Source organism: Capsella rubella, unplaced genomic scaffold (genome assembly GCF_000375325.1).
Source record: "Capsella rubella cultivar Monte Gargano unplaced genomic scaffold, Caprub1_0 scaffold_3, whole genome shotgun sequence".
Lineage (NCBI taxonomy): Eukaryota > Viridiplantae > Streptophyta > Magnoliopsida > Brassicales > Brassicaceae > Capsella > Capsella rubella.
Window position 1 is genome coordinate 8110095 of NW_006238921.1, and position 16642 is coordinate 8126736.

The 16642-nt window shown below is 38.2% G+C and overlaps 6 protein-coding genes across 8 annotated transcripts; 4 read left to right on the plus strand and 2 right to left on the minus strand.

The window, feature by feature from the left end:
• Nucleotides 1-157: 157 nt before the first annotated feature.
• LOC17891347 (protein JAZ13) lies at nt 158-945 on the minus strand. The gene is made up of 3 exons (XM_006299941.2): nt 839-945; nt 663-753; nt 158-553 (listed from the first exon to the last, which is right to left on the minus strand). Exons 1-3 carry the CDS (start codon nt 913-915, stop codon nt 341-343), a joined length of 381 nt encoding a protein of 126 aa, XP_006300003.1. The 5' UTR covers nt 916-945; the 3' UTR covers nt 158-340.
• A 2177-nt stretch (nt 946-3122) lies between these two features.
• LOC17892211 (endoplasmic reticulum-Golgi intermediate compartment protein 3) lies at nt 3123-7075 on the plus strand. Of its 2 annotated transcripts, none has more exons than XM_006297949.2 (12): nt 3123-3219; nt 3592-3744; nt 3851-3933; nt 4433-4508; nt 4626-4693; nt 4949-5045; nt 5404-5528; nt 5621-5704; nt 6012-6158; nt 6333-6441; nt 6525-6644; nt 6728-7075. In XM_006297949.2, exons 2-12 carry the CDS (start codon nt 3657-3659, stop codon nt 6799-6801), a joined length of 1071 nt encoding a protein of 356 aa, XP_006298011.1. In that variant the 5' UTR covers nt 3123-3219; nt 3592-3656; the 3' UTR covers nt 6802-7075. The 2 variants fall into 2 exon arrangements, with proteins under 2 accessions (XP_006298011.1, XP_023641997.1); XM_023786229.1 differs by having other exon boundaries at nt 3136-3219; nt 3600-3744.
• A 107-nt stretch (nt 7076-7182) lies between these two features.
• Nucleotides 7183-8404, plus strand: LOC17891862 (40S ribosomal protein S10, mitochondrial). Its single transcript, XM_006298376.2, has 2 exons — nt 7183-7602; nt 7803-8404. The coding sequence occupies exons 1-2, from the start codon at nt 7243-7245 to the stop codon at nt 8163-8165; spliced, it is 723 nt and encodes a 240-aa protein (XP_006298438.1). The 5' UTR covers nt 7183-7242; the 3' UTR covers nt 8166-8404.
• Nucleotides 8405-8843: 439 nt separating this feature from the next.
• LOC17891722 (DEAD-box ATP-dependent RNA helicase 9, mitochondrial) lies at nt 8844-11571 on the plus strand. The gene is made up of 7 exons (XM_006297184.2): nt 8844-9391; nt 9493-9620; nt 9709-10120; nt 10259-10357; nt 10440-10664; nt 10744-10905; nt 10989-11571. Exons 1-7 carry the CDS (start codon nt 8957-8959, stop codon nt 11355-11357), a joined length of 1830 nt encoding a protein of 609 aa, XP_006297246.1. The 5' UTR covers nt 8844-8956; the 3' UTR covers nt 11358-11571.
• A 274-nt stretch (nt 11572-11845) lies between these two features.
• LOC17893412 (DNA-directed RNA polymerases II and IV subunit 5A) lies at nt 11846-13431 on the minus strand. Of its 2 annotated transcripts, none has more exons than XM_006298510.2 (5): nt 13321-13431; nt 12970-13184; nt 12427-12606; nt 12218-12331; nt 11846-12127 (listed from the first exon to the last, which is right to left on the minus strand). In XM_006298510.2, the coding sequence occupies exons 2-5, from the start codon at nt 13165-13167 to the stop codon at nt 12002-12004; spliced, it is 618 nt and encodes a 205-aa protein (XP_006298572.1). In that variant the 5' UTR covers nt 13168-13184; nt 13321-13431; the 3' UTR covers nt 11846-12001. The 2 variants fall into 2 exon arrangements, with proteins under 2 accessions (XP_006298572.1, XP_023642690.1); XM_023786922.1 differs by having other exon boundaries at nt 13272-13368.
• A 208-nt stretch (nt 13432-13639) lies between these two features.
• On the plus strand, nt 13640-16517 carry LOC17893381 (DEAD-box ATP-dependent RNA helicase 53, mitochondrial). The gene is made up of 7 exons (XM_006297128.2): nt 13640-14142; nt 14238-14365; nt 14466-14877; nt 15018-15116; nt 15218-15442; nt 15531-15692; nt 15782-16517. The coding sequence occupies exons 1-7, from the start codon at nt 13756-13758 to the stop codon at nt 16277-16279; spliced, it is 1911 nt and encodes a 636-aa protein (XP_006297190.1). The 5' UTR covers nt 13640-13755; the 3' UTR covers nt 16280-16517.
• Nucleotides 16518-16642: the final 125 nt, after the last annotated feature.

Sequence of the window (16642 nt, forward strand, 5' to 3'; positions counted from 1 at the left end):
AAGGAAGAGTAACAAATATATATATATATATATACCAGTAGATCGTAAAAACAGGATATAAAGACATATGGCCATGGGCTACGTCAAAGAAACATAGCATTGATTTTGAGGTTAAAGTTAAACTAACTTCATGATTCATAGTAGGACAAGTGTGAGACTTCCTTCATACATGAATGGGGAAGAGAAAACTAATACAAGCGATCCAAAATGATTTTTTCTTATATAAAAAAAAAAACTCGAAGTTCTTCGTCGAGTATCGAGAAAAGTGACACGAGCTAGATTTTACTCAACCCATATTTGAAGAATGCATTTTTTGTTTGTTTTGGTTTGATAATTAGGTTTAGAAATTATGAGGAGAGGAGGATGAGGCAGGGGTAGAGGTGTGAGGTGTAAGTGTAAGTGTAATAGATTTGTTTCTCTTCTTTCTCTTCTCCAAGAACCTCTTGACGGATCTCTTCACCGAACACCCTAACGGCGATTCCAATCTCACCGGAGCTAACTCTAACGTTGTTACTTCACGCTCCTTGCTTGCCATCTCTATTATTGCCCTTATCTTCGTGTATATATTATAATTTTCACTCATCAATATCATAATCAAATCGATAATTAAGGTAATGAAAATGAAAAACGAATAAATTAAAATCAAGAAGGTAGAAATGTACCTGAATCTCTACAAGATCGTATTCACTTAATCTCCCATTACAAAATGCATTGATGTCCTTAGATTTCATGGCTGACGAATGATCACTAACCCTATTAACAATAAAAGAAAAATTTTCAATTTTCAAAACCAAATATATGAAACTAGAGTAATTAATTTGAATATTTCAACACTCACGTAGAATCTTGGCGACAAGATTGAAGCGTAGAGGTGGTCATTGGAGATAGGCAGAGATCTAAGCTGCAACCCTTCATGATCCTCTCTTCGTAGAAAAGATTCTTACTTCTTCGTATCAAAGTAATCAACATAGAAACACTTTGCATGTAAAGTATAAATAAGAACGTGCTATAACTTTTTTTTTTCTGATGGAAAAAAATAAATATCTGCAAATTTGGTCACGTGCTTCATGTTTTTAATACAAGGAAACATTATTTTAGAAGAAAATAGTTAGGTTTATTTATTTTTTCGGTAATAAGTATACGGCATATATTGTGTCCGAAGAATCTAAAGAATAATGTGAATTGTGTCCGAAGAATCTAAAGAATAATGTGAATTGAATCTAATTCTTACTTGATTTTGTGTGGTTTGTTTACAATATATATATATTTAATATGGTGTTATGATTTCAATATGAGTGACAAACTGACAATGGATATATGAATACATAAGCTATATTTATGCATGCATAAAATTATAACGTGTGCTTTGTTTCTTTTTATTGATAAGTGTTGTGTTTATGATATTAACGATGTTATTTGAATAATCATACATAAAAATATTAAGATTCTGACTTTGAGGGTTTGTGAAAAGATCGGCCACATGTAGTTGTCTATGCCATGTGAGGTTTTGAAGCCGTTTGGTGTAATATACTTTCCAAAAATAGAAACTCGATCCATAAAAGAGTGTGGTAAGTGGATTTCCTATTTTATTTTTGAGACATTATGGAATACATTTTAGTTGAAAGCAAGATTAAAGTTAGGTATAGAAGAAAAAAGTTGATAATATTAGTGGATGAATTAAGACACGTGAAGCATGTTTTGCAGACTGTTCACGACTCACACAAGTCACGTGTTCTCCTTCTTCATTTTCTATAAGAAAGAAAAAAATTAAAAATAAAATAAAGACATGAGTACATGATTATGATGAACTTGGAAGTGGACACATTGGTGATTAATATGACTTTTGATCGAAATAGGTATTGAAATGATGTGATAAGGGTTTTGATGTTTAGTCTGCTTTCAGTATTCACGACACGGACCATTTGCCCCACTACACTATGGCACGACCTTAAGACGAATTGTATAATTGCTTGAATCAATTAAAGCGATTGCATATTTGCACCCAATCTTATATATTTGTTGTCTGTCTGAAAATCTTGTGTAAAACGTGATTGCTTTGTTTAACAAAGGACCCTTTTGGGAATTTAGTTTCTGGTGGGAACTGAGAAGTTTGAGTTTGGGCTTATCGGTCCCTATTGCTATCTAAAATCAAAAGGCGTTGTTGATACGACGGCCCAATCACGTTGCATGTTGTTTTTTTTTGTCAACCAATCGTAGTGACCCTTTTCGTCAAAAGTATAAACCCCATGTGTAAATTATGCATAACATATCAAGATCAATGTTAGCATGAGAAACTGATTAAGGTGTCTGTGGTGGTATTATTAAAAGATTTGCTTTAACATAACAAGAGAACAAAACACACAAGTCGATACATTTAGAAAAGTTAGGCAAGGAATGGTGTATTATTCACAATCTACTTTAAATCGTTTGGAGTTCTTTGTACTAAAAGCCAACTCTTGTACTTGTCTTTGTGAGCAATATAAAAAGACAAAAAAGAAAAGAAAAGAAAAGAAGATGAGCCACTGAAACCAAAAGATATAATTTTCACTAAGTGAGTTTTGATCAAGTGGAAAGTTTGTTCTTGGATCTTCTATCGATCGAAGAAGAAAAATAATGTTATTTGATGGAAAAAAAATGAATAAATTTTGCTGCAAAACTCTTAAATTAACTATTTAACTTATATACAAATCTCTTATTTTAATTTTTTGAAAATTAATAAAAATCTCATTTTACCACCAAATGATTTCTCTTGTTACACGTTTTAAATGCGATCTAAAACATCAAATTTAATTTGTCATGATCGTGCCTAATTCGAAGGTAGCTTGTCATCCTTCTACTGTCGAGATCATCATAGAACAAGTTTTATATCCCCTTGAGTAAAATCTCTATAAAATAAAATAAAAAAATCGACAAAATAATTTATACTTCTCCTAAAAAAATACTAGTTTAGAGAGTATAAAGGGGTTATACGTAAATAAGAAGATTATTGTTCTCTTTATTGCAAATAAGAAAAATATTGTGGCAAAATTAATAGTTTTAATAAATTTAGGGTGCAATTAATAAATTAAGAGAAGACGGAAAAAGAGAACGCCGTTCAAATCAATCACCGTAGAGCAGAAGAAGAGGAAGCCTTTTGTTTGTCTCTCCCCGGACCCGGAGATCTCTCTTCTTCTCCTTCTCCTCTTGGCGTGCCCTGCATCTTCATCATCTTTGATTCGAGTACGATCTCTTAAACTCGATTTTTGCGTTTGGAATTATCATAGTTTCTTCTCTTCGTACGCCATTGTTACGCATTAGATGGGAATTTCCCAATCTAGGGCCGGTGAAGATCATACTTGAAAAATCTAAATTTTTGTAGATGAATATGTTCTGGGTGAAATTCACTTGCATCTGCTTGGTTGATTAGCTAGACCCTTTAGATAGAACCGCCATGGAAGCTCTCTGCTTTGTCTAGATCGAGAAATTTCACAATTTAAGAAGAGAATTGGGTTCTAATAGGAAGAGAATATTTGATTGTTTGATTGGTCTATCAATTGCCAAATTGTGGAGTGGAATTGCATGAATTTGGCAATATCTAATGCTGGTATGTAGTTTGGTAGGTCCTCCTCAGAATTCGATTTGTTTACGAAGTAGTATTATCGAGGGAAGCAGCTAGGATGGGTGTGAAGCAGGCTCTAAGGAGCATCGATGCGTTTCCTAGAGCAGAGGATCATTTGCTCCAGAAGACGCAATCGGGTGCAGTTGGTAATGGATTTTATTCTATTCGATCTTCTCGTTATTTGAGAAGTACTCTTTTGAATGCTTGATGTGTGTTTATGCTTATTTAACGTTGAATTTATTGTTGTTGTAGTATCAATTGTTGGACTGCTTATAATGGCTACTTTGTTCTTGCACGAGCTGAGTTATTATCTTAACACACTTACAGTACACCAGGTATGTATCTAGTTAGTTCGAGCTGAATCTGATGCTTTTATGTTTACTGCCCTGAATCAAGCCTTTAAATTGCTATGAATAGTCGTATAAATTGCAGTGAATGATCTTCTGTTTCATTTGTCTTACAAAATTTCGAGGATGAATGCTATTGGTCCATCTGCCATCATTAAGATTCATTGATGCCACTCTAGTTATGAACTATCAACTATGTATATTTTGTCACTTCCTTATTGATTTTGTTATTGTTGTGAACTATGTATTTTTTCACTAGGTAACATGTTTTGAGAGAAGTAAAGCATATTGCGTCGAATGGCCCCAGTGAAATTTTTGCAGTGATCTATATCATTACAAAATATTGATTTTTGCAGTATCTCTGTTTATTCAACCTCATTGATACCCTAGTCATTCTCTATGACTCGTAGGAATTTTTTAATATTATTTTGCATGATATAACTATTGTAATCAAAATGGAATTTTGTATCATGTTTGTTTTTTCTAGATGTCAGTGGATCTAAAGCGTGGAGAAACTCTTCCAATTCATGTAAATATGACATTTCCATCTTTGCCTTGTGATGGTAAGTGAAATTCGCAGATTACATAGAAGACATGTCTATATAATATTTTTTTCCCTCCACACCGTCTCAGATACTTGTGGTTGTAGACTTCGTCATTTGAGCTTATTTTTTTTGTAGTATTGAGCGTGGATGCTATAGACATGTCAGGGAAGCATGAAGTGGATCTCGATACAAACATTTGGAAGGTAAGATGAAATGCAAATTACAAGTCTTTCACATGATTTCTCTTCCGCCTTATTCACACTACCGAACTGTTGTTGGACTGCACCTAAAACAGTTTAGCAGGTCATACTGTTCACATATAGGTTAAACAATATATTTGAAGGGAGCTGTTTTGATATTTCACTTACTATCTTTATCTCTCACTTCTTATGGCATTTTTCTCTAGTTGTACTTTTTTATATTCGAGTTAATTGCTCTCTAATTTCGAGTATCTGCAGCTCCGTCTCAACAGTCATGGACATATTATTGGCACAGAATATATATCCGATCTTGTTGAAAAGGGTCATGAACATGGTCACTCATCTCACAAGCATGGTAACATTTTAATTTTATGAGCCTTTGCTGAGCTCTTTTCCCTTAGTTGTCCTTTGAATGTTCATGTCTTGATACTTTTGGAAGAACTGATAGTCATGTGCATGTTGGTTCTATATACTTTAAAATTGTATTTACAATAGGTTATATGTAAATCTGAATAGTATGATGTACACCTTTCTCAAATGTAGTGTTATAAATCTGGAGAACTGAATTACAAAATATTTGTGCTTACAAGAAAATTAAATCGGAAGTCGATGTCAAGAGAGCCCCAGTAATAGGTGTCATGGTAGCTAATTTGTTTTTGGTATAAGAATAGAACTTAATCATGTACATTCTTTATCTGCTGTGCTTGCTGAAGATGGCAAAGAAGAACACAAGAATGAGACCGAAATCGAAACATTGAATTCTCTAGGCTTTGATCAAGCTGCTGAGACTATGATTAAGAAAGTGAAGCAAGCATTGGCAGATGGAGAAGGATGTCGGGTATTAACCGTTGCTCTTGTCAATATACAAACTAGAGATATTGTGTTATCTGTGTTTAAGAAAACAGAGACTAATCTTTTGCTGTTTCTCAGGTTTATGGTGTCCTAGATGTACAACGGGTTGCTGGAAACTTCCATATTTCAGTTCACGGGCTGAACATCTATGTCGCTCAGATGGTTGGTATCATTATCTCGCTTAATTACCCATCCTCTGATTAGGACTTAAGTGCAAAAGTGTCTGAAACCACTAACCAAGAACATAGTTTAGAATCAGATTCGTTGAAGTAGGTTGATAGTACCATGTGATCATATTGACATTTGAATCCCGTGATATATAACAGAAAACGTGTAAAGCCAGATTTTTTACGTAGAAAAATTCATAGACGCAAAGTTACTCTTATCATTTGTAATTGGACCTCATTCACTGACTAACAATTTGATATCCCTTGCTAGTAAATAACTAATCTCTGCACCCTCTGAACAGATATTTGGCGGGTCCAAAAACGTAAACGTGAGCCATATGATTCATGATCTATCCTTTGGTCCGAAATATCCGGGAATTCACAACCCACTTGATGACACCAACCGAATGCTGCATGAAACCAGTGGAACATTCAAATACTATATTAAGGTGTTTATTAACAGTCTTCACTGTTCTTTTTCTTATGTCTACCTGCTGATAGTATTATCTTATAAACCTCATTATTTGTTGCTTTGAATATCATTCACCGGTATGATCCATTTCGTTTTACACAAGTCATTGGTTGTTAGTTCAAATCACTAATTTGTTTCTGGTATGGCGCAGATTGTTCCCACAGAATATAGATATCTTTCAAAAGACGTACTGTCAACAAATCAGTACTCTGTAACTGAATATTACACGCCGATGACTGACTTCGACCGAACATGGCCAGGTTAGTTGAACAAAGTTCATTTGAAGTATGAACCTAATTCTTATTACTCTGTTTCTGTTTGCTGACGTCCCTTCCATTTTCAGCTGTCTACTTTTTATACGATCTTTCACCTATCACTGTGACCATCAAGGAAGAACGCCGTAGTTTTCTCCACCTAATCACTCGGCTTTGCGCTGTATTAGGCGGTACCTTTGCTTTGACAGGTTCGCCTCATCTCGGTTGTTGTCTCGTTTCAACACTCATCTTTCGAAATATATGCCTAATATCATAATCATGTCACAAACAGGAATGCTAGATCGTTGGATGTTCCGTTTGATTGAATCGTTCAACAAGAACACGAATACTAGAAGCATGCACTAGGGGAACAGAGACAAAAACAAATGAGAAGAGAAAGTAAAACCAAGGAAGGAAGAAGAATCTCTCAAATCCCAAAACTTGCATCTTCCTTCCTGAGACAACAACCCATCGGAGATTCCAGGATTATACATTTACTCAGAAACACTAGAAATCCATGGATATAGTTTTTTTGCATGTTCTCTCAGTCTTTAATTTTATTTTCTCTCTTTTGTAACTCTGATTATCTCTGGTTAACTAGTAGAGTTATTTGTAATTTTATTCACTTTGATTACTCCTATTTTTGCATGTGTCAGAAAAAAATAAAGCTCACCGTAAGAATACGTACACTCATCACAGACGATCATATCCTCACAATTCTGTGTGTTTCTCTTTTAGTAAAACCCTAATTTGGTTTTTTTTGGTTATTGCTTCTTCAATCTCTTCATTTCACCGTTGAATCTGAAAATGATCACCGGAGTACTTCGCCGATCTTCCCTGCCGTCGGGGCAGACACTCTCCGCTGCGTTGACCTCCTTTGATTCATGTCTTTCTCACCATCTCACTCCAGCCTCCACCGCAGCCTCAATCACTCCTCGATTCACTGTCGCATCGTCTCCGAACTCATTTGGTATTACAGCGAGGGACTTCCACATTAGATCTGAGCCGCCGATGTTTGTTCCCGCAGGAATCGTGTCACATGGTTACGCCACTGCGCGAGAGAGTAGCTTCAGAGATTCGAAAAATGTTGGTATCAGCAAAACCGCAAAGGTTAAAATTTCTCCAGTGAATGTCAAACCATTAAGTAGGAAGGAGATCGCTCTCCAGGTATTGTTTCTGTTCTAATCCATTCTCTAAACTTTTTCATCGAATTGTCATGGTTGCTTCACCAGATTCACTTAAATGTCCTAGAATTTTGAATTTGTGTATAGAAATTGTCATCAGATTCACAGAAATTGAAATTTCCTATAGTTTTGGTGTTAATGTTGTTGAAATCATTGGGAATTTGTTGTTGTGATTGAATATAGAAAGAGGCAGCAGAAGAAAGCACATCAAAGATAAAAGGAACCAAGATTTGCATAGCGATTCGGTCTTTCGATAACCCGGAAAAGCACGCTTGGTCTCTCCCTCCTCACACCCGTAAGGTTGCAATGCCGGACACAAGGACGCTGTACACTGTGCTACGGTCGCCTCACGTCGATAAGAAGTCTAGGGAACAGTTTGAAATGCGGTTCAAGAAAAGGCTTCTTGTCATCAAAGCTCAGAGTCACGAGCTGAGCAAGAAGCTGTTCTGGTTAAAACGTTACCGTATTCTTGGAGCGCAGTATGAACTCCAGTTCCATTGCAAGACCCGTTTGGACATGACTAAAGTGTTGAGCAACATTGATTGATGGCTTCACTAATGAGATGTTGCTAGAAGGTATAATTTTGAAGAAGTTTTCAAGACGCAAACCGGGTAGGTTTTGACCCGACTCTGCAATAATTTCGAAACCTTAGTGATCCCAAGAACTCAGCTTTGCTTCAGATCAGATCCTGTAGCTCTTTTCTTGCTTAGTATAAAAACGTGTTTTCTTTTTGGGGAACGATTTTTAAAGATCAATTGAGTTTCAGTGACATAATGCTTTCAGTACTCACTCATTCATTACTAACGATCTGAAGACACATAGTAGTAGTATAGGTTTGATGTATCTATTCTGACCAGAGCTTGATTTATTTGCCATCACTGGAACCAAAACAGTGGCAGGAGGAAATATTGAGAGTCATCAACTCTAACATTTGGTTTTGCTATTTTTTCTAATATAGATTTCGAATGAACAGAACACGAAACGAATTAACGGCTACGTAAAGTAATTATAGTTCAATCGTAATGAAGATTAAACAAAAAAAAACAAAAACAGAAACCATTAACTCGGACTTTGCTTTGCATCCAAGAACGAACACCTTTAGGCTCAAGCGAAAGTAAACACGCTCGCACGTGCACGAACATACCATAGACTCACCCGTAGGGGATTATAACAAAATGCCCCTTTATACCCGCCTTTGATACTTCTTTCTTAAATCTCTCTAAACCCTTTTGCCTTTTGCCGTCTCTTCCTAAAACCCTAATTCTCAGCTTTGGGGTTTCACATTTCACACTTCTCACAAGAACCCATCACTACTCACTCTTCACCTATATCTGAAAATGATCAGCACAGTACTCCGCCGATCTTTCCTCGGTACGTCAAGACATACCCTCGCGACTTCGGTGACCTCCGTTAACGCGGCTCTGTTTCATCACCTCGCTCCATCCGCCGCCGCCACAGCCACAGTCTCCGATCTAGCAAATGGGGATACTAATGTCAAGCCTCTCCTTCCGAATTCGAACCCGTTTGGTGTTAAAGTGAGAGACTTTCATGTTAAATCTGTGCCCTCGGAGTTTAGATCGTCGATTGCTTCTCCTGCTGGGTTCGCGGCTCAAGAGTACGCTGCTTCGTATGAGAGTAGCGATGGTGGTGATTCAGAAGGTGTTGGTAGTAGCAGTGGTGGTGATGGGCTTGCGATATCTGAGCTTGGAATATCTCCGGAGATTGTTAAAGCTTTAAAGGCTAGGGGTATTGAGAAACTCTTTCCTATTCAGGTATAAATATCTTCTTCTCTCTGTTCCATTTGGTTATAGAGATCAATCAAAAAAGTTCGTTGTTTTGAACTGAGTTTTTGATGTTTGTGTTGATTGAATAGAAAGCTGTGTTGGAGCCAGCGATGCAAGGTCGGGATATGATTGGTCGTGCAAGGACTGGAACAGGAAAGACACTTGCTTTTGGGATTCCCGTTATTGACAAAATCATCAAATTCAACGCTAAACATGGGTTTGTGTTTACTGTAAATCTATTGTTCATCTGAGGATTAGAGATTTTACATTTTCTTTAGTTCTTATGTTGTCTTTTGATGTGACAGTCGTGGAAAGAATCCTCAATGCTTGGTTTTGGCACCGACAAGGGAGCTTGCTCGCCAGGTTGAGAAAGAGTTTAGGGAATCTGCTCCAAGCTTGGATACTATTTGTCTTTATGGAGGTACACCTATCGGACAGCAAATGAGGGAGCTGAACTATGGTATTGATGTGGCGGTTGGAACTCCAGGTCGTATCATTGATCTGATGAAAAGAGGAGCTTTGAATCTATCAGAAGTTCAGTTTGTGGTTCTGGACGAAGCTGATCAGATGCTTCAAGTTGGATTTGCAGAAGATGTCGAAATAATATTGCAAAAGTTGCCAGAGAAACGTCAGAGCATGATGTTTTCTGCAACAATGCCTAGTTGGATCAGATCTCTTACCAAAAAGTACCTGAATAATCCTTTGACAATCGATCTTGTGAGTAACTATATACCTGCTTGTGTTTGTATCTGAAAATTGCTCAGAATCCCTATGTTGCACTAATTGATCTTGGCTGTAGCAGAGTAGTTAATGAAGTGACGTTTTTGTAATGACACGTACTCTTATGTTATTTAGGTTGGAGATTCAGATCAGAAACTTGCAGATGGGATTACAATGTATTCTATAGCTGCAGATTCTTATGGAAGAGCATCCATCATTGGTCCTCTTGTAACGGTATGGTTTCCTTAATTTGTTCTATCTTGTTTTGATTCTTCTTTTTGTTTCCTGTCGTATAATAACATCTTATCATTTACAGGAGCATGGCAAAGGAGGAAAATGCATTGTCTTTACCCAAACAAAACGGGATGCAGATCGCCTTGCATATGGATTGGCGAGAAGCTTTAAATGTGAGGCTTTACACGGTGACATATCACAAGCCCAGAGAGAAAGAACACTTGCTGGTTTCAGGGATGGGAACTTCAATATTCTTGTTGCAACTGATGTTGCGGCCCGTGGACTTGATGTACCTAACGTCGATTTGGTAAGTGAACAACACTTTTTCTTGCGCTTAACTAGTTTTGTTTATCATTTTATTAACCCATCCTATGCTTTGTGAATAGGTTATTCATTATGAGCTTCCTAATAACACAGAGACCTTTGTTCACCGAACGGGGCGAACAGGTCGTGCTGGAAAGAAAGGAAGCGCAATTCTCATCCACGGTCAAGAGCAATCCAGGGCTGTTAAAATGATTGAGAAGGAAGTCGGAAGCAGATTCAATGAGGTTAGTATTTTTTCTTACCCTCTTTCTATCTTTTGTTTGTATGCTTGGGTAACAGTTCTGTATCTATTTGGTCTTGAATTCAGCTCCCTAGCATTGCTGTGGAAAGAGGTAGTGCAAGCATGTTTGAAGGAATAGGTGCTCGGTCTGGTGGGTCTTCCTTTGGAGGAGGACGATCAGGTGGTGGTAGTTATGGTGGTTATGGTGGCAGCAGTGGCCGTTCAGGTGGTGGTAGTTACGGTGGTTATGGTGGCGGAGGTGGCCGTTCAGGCGGATCAAGCAGCCGGTACTCTGGTGGTTCAGACCGCTCATCTGGTTTTGGAAGCTTTGGTTCAGGCGGTTCAGACCGTTCTTCAGGAGGTTTTGGGGGATTTAGTTCTGACCGTTCTTCTCAGTCAAGTGGAAGGAGCAGCTTTGGTGGGTTTGGATCAAACGATGGTAAAAGATCATACTGAGAAGTGTTGGATTGGTTTTGACCCGATCCGGCAATAATGGAGTTGACTTAGTAGAACTCAGTATGAGTTGAGTAGTTTAACAAGGAGTCGAGCTATATATAAATCTGTAGCTACTTCTTGCCTCATAAACAAACATAAGTTATATCATTATTTCATATTCTCTAATTTATTTGTATTTCTCAATTCGAGTGAAAAGTGTTCCTTTGTTTCGCCACTTCCATATATGATTCTTGTTTAGATTGTGGCTCAATTTATTCGGCCATCATAAAAAGAAAATAAACAACGTTGATGATCAAAAGCAACTCCAGCTTTGATTCAATTCAAGTTCAACGGCTTTATTTGAATTTACAGTGTATCAATTTGAGTGAACCGTTTGAGTTATTATCACCTAATTCGCAATTTGTGTATTAGAGGGAAAATGTAAAATATATTACTACTAGTGGTTTCTTGCTTAGATGAGAGATGGTGCAAGTTTTTGGATAGAAGCCTATACAAAAATTGGTTTAAGCCTTAATTCTCATATCTGACAAACAAGAATAAAACACAGTCAACAATTTGATTTAGTACAAAAGCATTACTCTTATGTTTCACAACTATCAGCATTTAATTCGAAATCTGATCCACACAAAGCTTTTTGTTGTTGCTTATACGACGTAACGATAGGTAACATAACGACCAGCAGTCTCACTCGGACGAATGATCTTCACGACCTGCCCACGTTTTAGTCCAAAGTATCTTGCGATTGGATCAGTCACTTGGATCCTTGGAAGCTAACAACACCCACAAAGTTTTAAACTTTAATCACACAAAACAACAAGCTCATTATCATCACTAAGAACAAGGATGTTAGATAGACTAACCTGTGTCTCTTTCACTGTGTATCTCTCCAGTAAAGTTTTCTTCTCTTCCGAAGTGAGAACTTGATGCTCAGGAACAAGAACATGCTCTTTAATATTCACTAGCATTTCAGCCTCCTGCATCAACCACCCAATCATAAGTCAGAAAGGTGATGTGCATACAGTGGATACATTATCATGAGAACAAAATTCACTGCTTTTCATTTCTTTACCTGGAAAACTTCCAAATGAAACTTAGAAGAGATCTCACTAATGCAAGTTCGAGCAAAAGGGGTCAAGTTCTGCTGCACCACCAAAATTGCTCGGTAAACATTCTCTGATTTCATCCGGTTTGTGTACATCTTCATCGTCTTAACTCCAACTTTCGCCTCATCAGGGAAGAAAATATAGAGCTACAGCAAGAAGAGCACAGGGAATCAGATACTAACACATCGAAGAATCAAACCCCACAGACCTGCTCTATGCTATGGCTTTAAAATACCAACTCCACCGCTTCTTACTTATTAAAGAGACCACATTTATCTACACACTCTTGGCAACTTAGCTCTGTCTGTAACATTCCAATGTCTACTTACTAATGAAACTTTCTCTAAAACTAAGACACCCACCTAACATACATCTATTCTCACTCTCAATCTTACACATTCCACAACTTTATAGAAACTCCGATAAAACAAATTAGATAAACAATGATAAGTCTCAGCTAAAGAACACTAATTGATGACCTGTGTAAACACATTGAAGAATACACAAACCTGATCACTGTTATCATTTCTCTTAGCCTTGAGAGTAACAAGATCCTCCCTTTTCATATTATCTCCATATTTCCTGATAAACTGCTGCTTCGTAATCGTAATTTCAGAATCCGCGATAAAATAACCACGGTCCTTTAACATCTGCATCAACGTCTTGTGGATTCTGTAAAGTCTTTTGATTTCTTCTTCCGTCAACATCTTCTTCACCGATAAAACTGCAGATATACCAAAACCATAACACAAATTAGGGTTTTCAAATATTTTACAGAAAACAATTTTAGGCTTATAACAAATCTCTCAACTTTGAGATCGATACGAAGCTACGTCATTGATAATAAGGTGAAAGCTTACGTTTGGATACAAAAGCACAAAGATGGTTGAAGAAACTGTTGAAGAAGTGAGAACGAGAGAGAGAGGACGAAGAAGAAGCGGCGAAGCTTTCCTTTCACCTCCGAACCCTTTCCTCAGTTCTGTTATATTGACGATTTATTGCATATGTGACCCAATTTATTATAAACTTTCTGTTTTCACCCCAAAACTTTATTTTGTATAGTTATCTAAAATGATACAAAAAGGCCCAATGGGCTATTTTTTAAGTGAGACGACCCGACCCGACCCGACCTGTAGTTCGAACACTCTAAACCCTTGCAGTTGAGATTTTTTTGCATCCCCCACTGTTCTTGCTGAAGAGAACTAAAACCTTTGTGTCTTCTTCTTTAACGAATCCCTAATTCTCAAATCTTGGGGTTTTACATTTTTCCTTAACAGGAAACACCTGAATTCGAAATGATCGCTACAGTACTTCGTAGATCACTCCTTGATGCATCAAGGAGGACTCTTTCTGCATCGCTGACTTCAATTAACGCTGTTTCATTTCACGGCTTTGCACCAGCCGCCACCGGAGTCTCCGATCTAGCTACAATTGGATCTTCCGATGTCAAGCCTGGGTTTTCGTTTGGTGTTAAAGGAAAGGGGTTTCATTTTCAATCTGGACCGTCGGAGTTCAGAGCGTCGATGGTTTCTTCTGGTGGGTTTGCGATCTCTGAGAGTAGTAGCGAGAGAGTGATTGGGGATTCGGAGAGTGATGGGCTTGCGATATCTGAGCTTGGGATATCTCCGGAGATTGTTAAAGCTTTGAGTAGTAAGGGTATTGAGAAACTCTTTCCTATACAGGTATGTAATGTTGTGAGATCAAATTATGGATTGGTGTTCCATGATTTTGAATGATGGGTGGTAACTGAGGTTTTTATGGTTCGTGGTTTGAGTAGAAAGCTGTGCTGGAGCCAGCGATGCAGGGTCGTGATATGATCGGTCGTGCTAGGACTGGAACAGGAAAGACCCTTGCTTTTGGGATTCCAATCATTGACAAAATCATCAAATATAACGCTAAACATGGGTTAGTGTTTACAGAGTTTCGAACGATCATTTGAGGCTCAGACATTTTAAGTTACGTTTTCTGATTTTGGGGTTTTGTTATGTGATCTTTTATGTGACAGACGAGGGAGGAATCCGCTTTGCTTGGTATTGGCACCGACAAGGGAGCTTGCTCGCCAGGTTGAGAAGGAGTTTAGGGAATCTGCTCCAAGCTTGGATACTATATGTCTCTATGGAGGTACACCGATTGGACAGCAAATGAGGCAGCTTGACTATGGTGTTGATGTGGCAGTTGGAACTCCTGGTCGTGTCATTGATCTGATGAAAAGGGGAGCTTTGAATCTATCAGAAGTTCAGTTTGTGGTTTTGGATGAAGCTGATCAGATGCTTCAAGTTGGGTTTGCTGAGGATGTCGAAATAATTTTGGAAAAGTTGCCAGAGAAACGTCAGAGCATGATGTTTTCTGCAACAATGCCCAGTTGGATCAGATCCCTCACCAAGAAGTACCTGAATGATCCTTTGACGATTGATCTTGTGAGTAATCTCGTACCTGTTTATATCTGAAATTGCTCACAATCCTGAATTGATCTTGGGTTTAGCAGAGTGGTTAATGAAATGACAATTTGTGATATATTTACTATTATGGTTTTGCCTAACTGTGATGTGTTATTTAGGTTGGAGATTCTGATCAGAAACTTGCAGATGGAATTACAACATATTCTATCATAGCAGATTCTTATGGAAGAGCATCTGTTATTGGTCCTCTTGTAACGGTATGCATTCTCTACTTTGTTTCTAAGCTGCTGTGATTATTTCTTAGTTGTCAGTCGTGTATGGCAAAACTCAAGAGTTGATAATATCTTTTTTTTTGAAGGAGCATGCGAAAGGAGGAAAATGCATTGTCTTTACCCAAACAAAACGGGATGCTGATCGCCTCTCATATGCATTGGCGAGAAGCTTTAAATGCGAAGCTTTACACGGTGATATATCCCAGAGTCAGAGGGAAAGAACGCTTGCTGGTTTCCGAGATGGACATTTTAATATCCTTGTCGCGACTGATGTTGCTGCCCGTGGACTTGATGTACCTAATGTCGATTTAGTGAGTCAAAAATACACTCTTCTTGCTCTGAACGAGTTCTGTTTCTCATCTTACTGAACTAATCTTTCTGACTTGTGATCATGTATAGGTAATTCATTATGAGCTCCCTAATAACACAGAGACATTTGTTCATCGAACGGGACGAACAGGTCGTGCAGGAAAGAAAGGAAGTGCTATTCTCATCTACAGTCAAGATCAATCCAGGGCAGTAAAAATAATCGAGAGAGAAGTTGGAAGCCGATTCACCGAGGTTATATAACCTGACTTGTTTTTTACCTATATGTTTCTTCTGTTGAAGGACTGGAGTAACTGATTGTATCTTTTGGGGTTTTAATTTAGCTCCCTAGCATTGCTGTGGAGCGTGGTAGTGGAAGCATGTTTGAAGGAATCGGTGCTCGATCCGGTGGGTCCTTTGGAGGAGGCATGAGGGATCGTGGTTCAAGCTTTGGTGGTCGTTCCGGTGGTGGTGGCTATGGTGGTCGATCAGGTGGTGGTGGGTATGGTGGCAGCAGTGGTGGCTATGGTGGAAGCAGCGGCGGTTATGGTGGAAGCAGTGGGGGTTATGGTGGAAGCAGTGGCCGTTCTGGCAACCGTTATTCTGGTGATTCTGACCGTTCTGGTTTTGGGAGCTTTGGTATGCGTTCTCCTGGGGAATTCGATGCAGATCGTTCTTCTCAGTCAGGTGGAAGAAGCAGCTTTGGTGGTGGTCGTTCAGGCGGATCATCAAGCAACCGCTCACCTGGTTTTGGGGACTTTGGCTCGGATCGTTCTTCTCAGTCAGGCGGAAGGAGTAGCTTTGGTGGGTTTGGGTCAAACGATGGGAAACGATCTTACTGAGAAGTGTTTTTGACCCGACCCTGCAATAATTGGTTGACCCTAGGAGAAGGATTCGGTGACTGAGTAGAGTAGTTGCTACGGGATACAAAGGAGTCGAGTTATATATATGTAATTGTGAAGCTATGTAAAACAAACATAAAACTTTTTTGAAGTTATGTCATATATGGTATGACCTTTTTCATTGTTTGTTGTTTCTATTGATTGAAATGTCATGTTTTAATGATATGTATTTTCTAGTGCTAAGATATATCGTATAAGTGTCTTGATCCATCGCCAATGCTAGGGATCTCGTCGGTTTTTCCAACTTTTGGTGGCAAATGGTTACGTTGAAAAGCTACCAAGTTTTGTGTTCTGGTTTAGACT

Coding starts and splice junctions, on each gene's coding strand:
- LOC17893381 (XM_006297128.2), top strand. CDS start 13,756: ATGATCGCTACAGTACTTCGTAGATCACTCCTTGATGCATCAAGGAGG. Junction 15,117..15,217: donor TTATTGGTCCTCTTGTAACG/GTATGCATTCTC, acceptor TTTTTTTTGAAG/GAGCATGCGAAAGGAGGAAA. Junction 15,443..15,530: donor ATGTACCTAATGTCGATTTA/GTGAGTCAAAAA, acceptor GATCATGTATAG/GTAATTCATTATGAGCTCCC.
- LOC17893412 (XM_006298510.2), bottom strand. CDS start 13,167: ATGTTGACGGAAGAAGAAATCAAAAGACTTTACAGAATCCACAAGACG. Junction 12,332..12,426: donor TTCATTTGGAAGTTTTCCAG/GTAAAGAAATGA, acceptor TGGTTGATGCAG/GAGGCTGAAATGCTAGTGAA. Junction 12,128..12,217: donor ACACAGTGAAAGAGACACAG/GTTAGTCTATCT, acceptor GGGTGTTGTTAG/CTTCCAAGGATCCAAGTGAC.
- LOC17891862 (XM_006298376.2), top strand. CDS start 7,243: ATGATCACCGGAGTACTTCGCCGATCTTCCCTGCCGTCGGGGCAGACA. Junction 7,603..7,802: donor GGAAGGAGATCGCTCTCCAG/GTATTGTTTCTG, acceptor GATTGAATATAG/AAAGAGGCAGCAGAAGAAAG.
- LOC17892211 (XM_006297949.2), top strand. CDS start 3,657: ATGGGTGTGAAGCAGGCTCTAAGGAGCATCGATGCGTTTCCTAGAGCA. Junction 6,159..6,332: donor CATTCAAATACTATATTAAG/GTGTTTATTAAC, acceptor GGTATGGCGCAG/ATTGTTCCCACAGAATATAG. Junction 6,645..6,727: donor CGGTACCTTTGCTTTGACAG/GTTCGCCTCATC, acceptor TGTCACAAACAG/GAATGCTAGATCGTTGGATG.
- LOC17891722 (XM_006297184.2), top strand. CDS start 8,957: ATGATCAGCACAGTACTCCGCCGATCTTTCCTCGGTACGTCAAGACAT. Junction 10,358..10,439: donor TCATTGGTCCTCTTGTAACG/GTATGGTTTCCT, acceptor TATCATTTACAG/GAGCATGGCAAAGGAGGAAA. Junction 10,906..10,988: donor TCGGAAGCAGATTCAATGAG/GTTAGTATTTTT, acceptor TCTTGAATTCAG/CTCCCTAGCATTGCTGTGGA.
- LOC17891347 (XM_006299941.2), bottom strand. CDS start 915: ATGAAGGGTTGCAGCTTAGATCTCTGCCTATCTCCAATGACCACCTCT. Junction 754..838: donor TCTTGTCGCCAAGATTCTAC/GTGAGTGTTGAA, acceptor TATTGTTAATAG/GGTTAGTGATCATTCGTCAG. Junction 554..662: donor ACGATCTTGTAGAGATTCAG/GTACATTTCTAC, acceptor ATATACACGAAG/ATAAGGGCAATAATAGAGAT.